Source organism: Asparagus officinalis, chromosome 8, assembly GCF_001876935.1.
Source record: "Asparagus officinalis chromosome 8, Aspof.V1, whole genome shotgun sequence".
NCBI lineage: Eukaryota > Viridiplantae > Streptophyta > Magnoliopsida > Asparagales > Asparagaceae > Asparagus > Asparagus officinalis.
The window spans coordinates 417,734-425,013 of record NC_033801.1 but is presented as its reverse complement, the minus strand read 5'-3'; the positions used below and the strand labels follow the sequence as shown (position 1 = coordinate 425,013).

Sequence of the window (7,280 nt, the reverse complement as noted above, 5' to 3'; positions counted from 1 at the left end):
ACAGAATTCCGTCTAGGTTGACCAACCTAGACAGACATCAACCTAGACGAAAGTAAGAAATCCGTCTAGGTTGTCCTAGACGAATCCGTCTAGATTGCCAACCTAGACGGATTTCCGTCTAGGTTGCTCCGCTACTCTTTTTTTCTTCTTTTTTTTTTTTTTTGCTTGCAGATCTACGTTTAAAGCTATAATAATATTCAACAACAAAAGCGAGGCTACAAATTGGTGAGCATGTCAGACCACCTTAATGAAATAAACACAAGATCAATAAATACTACAACTTAAATATGTGCAAGTAGTGGGTTAAAAGTTTAAACATTGTGGAAATGTCGATGACATTACAGAATGCAAACATTATGATACGCTAAGCCTTTTTATGGGAATCACCTACAGCACCACAGAATGCACACTAGGCAATTCACTTTCGAATCCATTCATTATAGCCATTTGTAAATGACTTTCAATATTTGATCTACTTTCTGAGAGTTCTCCACCAATCCGTTCAAGAGAACCTAATAATTTCACAAATTCAAATACATAGTCACAACATGGAAAGAATAACAAGCTGAAGAAAAAGAACTGAAAAACAAATTTATAGATCTCACTGTTTCAATATACCTGCGAAATCCAGAAACAGTTCAGAATTGCAATTCTAGCATCTCTTGTATTTCATTAAGGTGGTCTGACATGTCACACAATTTTGCAGCTCGCTTCTAAGGCGCTGTTTGGTTCGCTATTATAAGGTGGAAAACTTAGAAAACCCCTCCACGTCAGATTTTTAGCCCTCCACGTCATTTTTTTGTTTTTGTTCATTCTTTGTGCCGCTTTGTTCGCTCGGATGGAAAGGGAAAACTCTGCTGAAATCGCCGCCACTAAAAAAATTTTCCTCTCCGTTTCCTTCCCAACAAGTGAATTAATGTAAAACTCTGTCACTGTCATTTTTTCCTTCTCTGCTTTTGTTACAAAAGTTTTCCTTTTTTCTATGTCGAACCAAACACAAAAAAAATAAATACAGTTGGTTGTCCCGCTATTTTTATGTGCGAACCAAAGCAAACAATCTATTTCTTGGAAAAGTTTAGAAAACTCAAAACTTGTGTTTCTTTACAGTTAATTGCATTCTCTATATCAAGGAAACGAACCAAACAGCCCCTAAGATTCTAAATTCATACGGAAGAAATGAAGAAAAACTAATTCAATTGAACACAAGGAGATAAGACTATTATCACAGAGTAATGTTTGACTAGCACTAACATCATTTATTTTGTTTGAATAACTATCAATGTGTCAAAAAGCTCCGGTATGAAGCTCACTTCATGCATTTTCAAAATATAAGCAGTCACAATTTTCTACACAGACAATGACCTATAATATCCAATTTATGAAACTCAATTTATTTGTTCAAAACTTATGGTAATTGGCATAAAGGCTTACAGTCTTGTGCTGCATGTATTCATCATATGCTTCAGCCACAGAAGATTATGACTAGAAGCACTCATACTTGAGAATTTATAGGGATGCTTATGCTAGAAGTACTCATACTTGAGAACATACATAAATCACTATGCAATTTATGTACAAGGAAGAAATCATGGTGAAAAAGAGCGACTTGTAACTATTCAATTATTAGAGGAGAAGCATTCCTAAGCAATACCACAATATCACTAAATGTACCAAATATTTAAGGGAAATAAGGTAGAATCCCCATTTCACAGAATTGAAGGTCAATTACTAAGCATTCTATAAACTAGATGAGACACTTTGTAACAAAACCATCCCAAGTAACTAAGCTGATCTTTAGCTTATCATCAAATGCAGGCCAGCAAACAATAACACGTTCAGTAATTACAAATAAACAGACACCCATAACAAATAGTAATATGAAAACTCGACTCGCTCAGCAAAAAAAAATTGATCCACGTGAATTTTAATACACTACATAATAAGCAATAAAGTTAAAGTTTAGAGGTAACCCCTAAAATGATCAATTTCAATAATCAATTAGCCTTAAAAAAATAAAACAAATTACCCAAATAATAGCGAACCTGTGATGGATTATGTCGCGTCGTCGCTCGCTTTGCCCGCGGATGGAAGGCGTCGACCACGGGCTTTGATCTGTTCGTGGTAGATTCCGAGAAAGGCGGACGGAAAACGAGGAGGAAGGCGAGAGAACCGAGAAGGGGGGAAGCAGAGGGTAGGTCGAGGCGGCGTTTATCCTATCTCAAGGGGTGGGCGAACGACGGCAGAGGGCGCGAGATGGGCGGCGAGGGACGAGATCAGGGAGAGAGCGGCGCGGATGGGGCGACGGAGGAGATCAGAGGAGAGAGAGAGAGAGAGAGAGTTTGCGCGATGGGCGGCGAAAGAGATCAGAGGAGAGAGAGAGAGGTCGGGTGGAGGGGGGGGATTTGGAAGAGGCCGTGTGAATTTTTTTTTTTTTTTTGGCGGTGGTGGGGAATTTAGGAAGAGGGAAATTTTCGCGGGGGTGGAAAATTTTGGAACGACAGAAATGAAATTGGAGGCGGAATAGGCGGGGGATAGGGTTTGGGTTTTTTATTTTTAAAAATCAAAAAGCAATTTAGACAGAAATTTGTCAACTTAAATGGAATTTCTATTTAGGTTGCTTTTTAATTTTTAAAAAATAGAACAATTCCATCTAGTTTTCTAGTCTAGACAGAAATGTCCGTCTAGAATGCCGCAAACTAGACGGAATTACTTCCGTCTAGGTTGCCTCAAACTAGACGGAACTCAATTCCGTCTAGTTTGGTCATTTTTCTACTAGTGGAAATTTTATAGGCAGACACGCTACCATAACAGTACAACACTGTTGCTACTCGTTTCTGTCCTCTCTCTCTATCATGCTCTGTGAGGGGTGTTAACGTAGCGGATACGGCTCGGATATGGCACTTACCATATCCATATCCACTTACTCATCTCGGATACGGATACGAATACGGATATATGTTGGTAAGAAAAATTCATATCCATATCCGCCAAAATCGGATACGGTTACGGATATAGATGGGGATATATAAATGGATATGTATGCGGATACAAAAAAGATATGAGAACACTAGATAGTATTTAGAAAAATATAGTCATGTGATTAGGGGTGTCCAAAAAGCCCACCGGCCCGGCCTCGGCCCGGAAACCCGGGCCAAGTCCGGGCTCCGGCCCGGGCCCGGGCCGCCTTTTTGTTGCCCGGCCCGGCCCGGAATAGTGTTTGTTTTTTTTTAATATGTATTGTATATGTATAATATATGTATATATAATATATTTTTATATATGTATATATAATATATGTATATATAATATATTTTTATATATGTATAATATGTGTGTGTATATATACTCTCTCTTATATGTATATATAATATATTTTTATATATGTATAATATGTGTGTGTATATATACTCTCTCTTATATATGTATAATGTATGTATGTATGTATATATATACTCTTTCTTATACTATACATGTATATATAAGTATACTCTCTCTTATATATGTATAGTCTCTCTTATATAAGTATACACTCTCTTATATATGTATAATATATGTGTGTATATATATATACTCTCTCTCTTAGTATATATGTATATATAAGTATACTCTCTCTTATATATGTATAATATGTGTGTGTGTGTGTGTGTGTGTGTATACTCTCTCTCTCTATTAGTATATATGTATATATAAGTATACTCTCTCTTATATAAGTATATATAGGTATTCACTATCTTAGATATGTATAATATGTATACTCCCTCTTATAAAGGTATACTCCTCTCTTATATATGTATACTCCCTCTTATATAAGTATACTCTCTCTTATATCTATCTACCCTTTAAAAGAGGGAGTTCCAAAAAAACTTTACCCTCCCGAAAATACCCTTCCACCAAATTTAACTCAATGTTTGGGTACCGATGTGTTTTTTCGATTTCCGTTTTTTTTCTCATTTATTTTCCCCCAAACCGACGCCATCCCCTTTTCTCCCCTCTCAACCCCACGTCGTCGCCTCTCCAATTCGCCGACTCCCTCATGAACCGATCTTTCCAAAAAACCTAAAAATTTGCTCCGAGTTCTTTAGATTTCGTTAGTTTCTGGCTCGATTGTTTGGGATTTGATCGGAGATGGCGGATGTCGACACTTGACTCTGAATCGTGGCTGTTTCTTGTTGATTCTACAGAGCCAAAGAAACAGCCTGAGGTTATGATTGTGAGATTTTGTGATATTGGGAGATCTCTAGGGTTTGGTCTCGAGTGTTCTATTGTGGTAGCCGGGAAGGACGAGAAGTTATTATCATCATGATAATCTGATTTTGGACTGCATGTGATGTTTTCTCTCTTTACAGCATGTTCTGATCTTGATTCCTTTTGTGGATAGGCTATGTTTTTCCTGAATTTCAGCAGTGAACAATTTGAGGCCTTCAAGTCTAAGTATCTTGAGGTGGCCTCAACCTTCAAAGGAAATGGTATAAGCTTTCTGATTGAAGACCTTGATGCCAGTCAAGGTGCTTTTCAGGTAGTTAGCATGCACTTATTTTGACTTCTCTATTTTATGAAACATCTAGGTTGTCTCCTTACAAGTTTTACATGTTCAAATAGTATTTCGGCCTTAAAGAAGACCAAGTACCTCTTGTTGTCATACAAGAAAATGATGGGAAGAAATATCTTAAGCCAAACGTGGAACCTGATCAGATATCCAACTGGTTGAAGGAGTACACGGTAATTTGCTTTCTTCTACTGTTCTAATGAGTATTTCTGCCTCTGAAATTTACATATAAGGGATTGACTTCTGGTCTTTTTGACTTATCCATACATCCAGGAGGGCAGCTTAAAACCATTCAGAAAATCAGAGCCAATTCCTGAGGTTAACAATGAACCTGTCAAGGTGGTGGTTGCTGATAACCTGCATGATGTGGTTAACTCAGGGAAAAATGGTTTGTTTTCTTTCTCCCTATTAACATCTCTTAGTCTTTTTAATTACGTCCTTAGCTGATCGCGATGAGGATGATCGCGATGAGGATGCTGCTCGTGATCAGGTATTAGATGAATATTCATTTAATTTAGTGTTCTGTTTTGATGTTTGATGAATGTTGGTTCTAAAAGTAGAAACTTGATATTTTGGTTTGTTTGGATATCTTTATTCTATTTTTAGTGAAAAATTAAGTCCTGCATTGCTAAAATAGTGATGGTTGGTAGGTGGATGGAGGTGAGGGCATGAGTGGCGATACTGTTGGTAATTCCTTACGAGGGGATTTGTCTGTATTTGATATGGATCTAAAATTGTGAAAGTTGCTTTATTAAAAGATACATTAATTTGGTTGACAGGAAATACAGCTGCATAGGTAAGTATTCTCGTATGTTTAGATTTGCTATATTTTGGATGCTAAATTGTAATCGGAAAAGATAAGTACAATCATAATTTGTTTTAAAAAAATGCAGATTTGATGGGAGCAAAAGATACAGTTTTCCAAAAAAAAGAAATTGATAACGAAAAATATGTCACCTTATCAAATAAATTTTTTGTATAATTCAATCTAGAGAAACCAACGCAGGTTTTGCACCGATTGGTCTTTAACCAAATATTGAATTGCACTTGAAATACATTTTTCGAAAGAAAATTGCAAATAGCCCTGACAAATTTATTTGAAATGGATTTTCTACAATGTGTAGCATGCAGCATTTACTACGATACACTTTTGCCTCATATCAAACCTGCTCCAAGTGCGAAAGTAAATTTCATCTACATGTAAGCGAAGTATGATGTTTGTTTACAAATAAGTTGTTTTTTGAGCATGTTTCACTACTACTTATTTTTTGAGTCATTATAAGTTATTTATTACTTATTCTCAACAAAATTTATAAGTATTAACTTATAAGGAGATATAAGTAGTTATATGTTTGGTAAATCAATAACTTATAAGGTCGGGTTAAAATTTTGAAATTAAAGTGTGATACCGTGCAATTTCCTATATATATATATTTGCATTATCATACTAATTGAAATTAGTCTCGTTCTGTTTTCTACATACTTTGGAAGGATGGACTTAGGTTCTGATGGGTAACTGCACTCTTGAATTCTAATTTGTTTTGTTTATTTTTTCTTCCAGTTCTATCCGAGCTTGAACCGGTCAAGATGTTGCATGAAAGGAATATGTACAGGTATGTACCGGATTTTGTTCCTATTGATGAGGTAGTTCTGTTAGATACACCTCAGATTTTTTTTAGTCCATCGGTTAGCCTTCTCGCCGTCCCACGATCTTCCAGTCGTCTTCCTCTCCGCCGAAGCCAAAGAGTCCATCGGTTAGCCTTCACTCCGTCCCAGGATCTTCCATTCATCAATTTGCAAAGATGACTATTTATGCCCTAATCATCAATGCGACGCCTACGCATTCATATCCACAATTTTCAGAATTTGGGCATTCAGGAAGGTATTTCTTCTTCTTCTTCAATTCTCTATACAAAAACCTAGATCTAAGCGTTAGTTCTGCTCAATTCTCCCTATTCCCTTAAGTTCTTAAGTCCTCTCATTTTGTTCTAATTTAGCCCTAATTCTCCGCATTCACCTACTTATTTTACTCATTTTGAAACTTCTGCTATTTGTGGAGGTGCTATTTTGCAAGCTTCCGGTTTGTTTAGTGTGATCTTAGAGTAAGTAGATGTGCTACTAAAAATAACAGAACATGTTGCTTGTGACATTTGATTCAATTACATCTTATACTACATACATGGAGCATGCTTTTAAAATATTTTTTTAAAAAATGAGACTGAATATAAAAAGCACCATTTCTTTCTTCTAGAGGTCATCCTATAATAGCTTATTATCTGGTCCTTTATTATCTTAATGTTCTAGATTCTTTTTTAATGAAAGCATTGAGAAATATACTGTTTTATGCAAAGAAGAAGAAAGAAACACGTATAAATGCAGCTATGGACCTATAACAAACTTCTTTCATCCGACTGCACGCATGCATATTTACATCCCCATCTATGTTCGATTACCATCCAGAGTTCCCCCAAACACTTCAGTAGAATACTACCTCCCTTGTATCAGAGAGATTGAGTTATATAACAAAGTGTTTGAGGGAACTCCCGGGGATAAGCAACATGTTTGTAGTATTCATCAAGTAATTCCAAACCTATGAGGAAAATGTTGATTGCCCGCCAGAGTTCCCCCATACACTTCAATATTAGAGACGAAACGTCCTCAATATATACTTCGGATATCTTTATTGAAGTGTTTGAGGAAATTCCAGAGGACAACCAACTTATTAAAGTCACAC

At 36.3% G+C, this 7,280-nt stretch overlaps 1 protein-coding gene across 3 annotated transcripts; it reads left to right on the top strand.

The window, feature by feature from the left end:
• LOC109820606 (protein disulfide-isomerase-like) lies at positions 3,929-7,274 on the top strand. Of its 3 annotated transcripts, none has more exons than XM_020386775.1 (6): positions 3,930-4,201; positions 4,379-4,516; positions 4,600-4,719; positions 4,820-4,934; positions 6,108-6,159; positions 6,238-7,274. In XM_020386775.1, exons 1-6 carry the CDS (start codon positions 4,133-4,135, stop codon positions 6,350-6,352), a joined length of 609 nt encoding a protein of 202 aa, XP_020242364.1. In that variant the 5' UTR covers positions 3,930-4,132; the 3' UTR covers positions 6,353-7,274. The 3 variants fall into 3 exon arrangements, with proteins under 3 accessions (XP_020242361.1, XP_020242364.1, XP_020242363.1); XM_020386774.1 differs by having other exon boundaries at positions 6,226-7,274; XM_020386772.1 differs by having other exon boundaries at positions 3,929-4,201; positions 6,108-7,274.

Bases quoted from the DNA above. Each gene is read 5' to 3' on its own strand.
- LOC109820606 (XM_020386772.1), top strand. From the start codon at position 4,133: ATGTCGACACTTGACTCTGAATCGTGGCTGTTTCTTGTTGATTCTACA. The intron at 4,202-4,378 runs GTTATGATTGTG...TTTTGTGGATAG, and splicing joins AGCCAAAGAAACAGCCTGAG to GCTATGTTTTTCCTGAATTT. The intron at 4,720-4,819 runs GTAATTTGCTTT...CCATACATCCAG, and splicing joins ACTGGTTGAAGGAGTACACG to GAGGGCAGCTTAAAACCATT.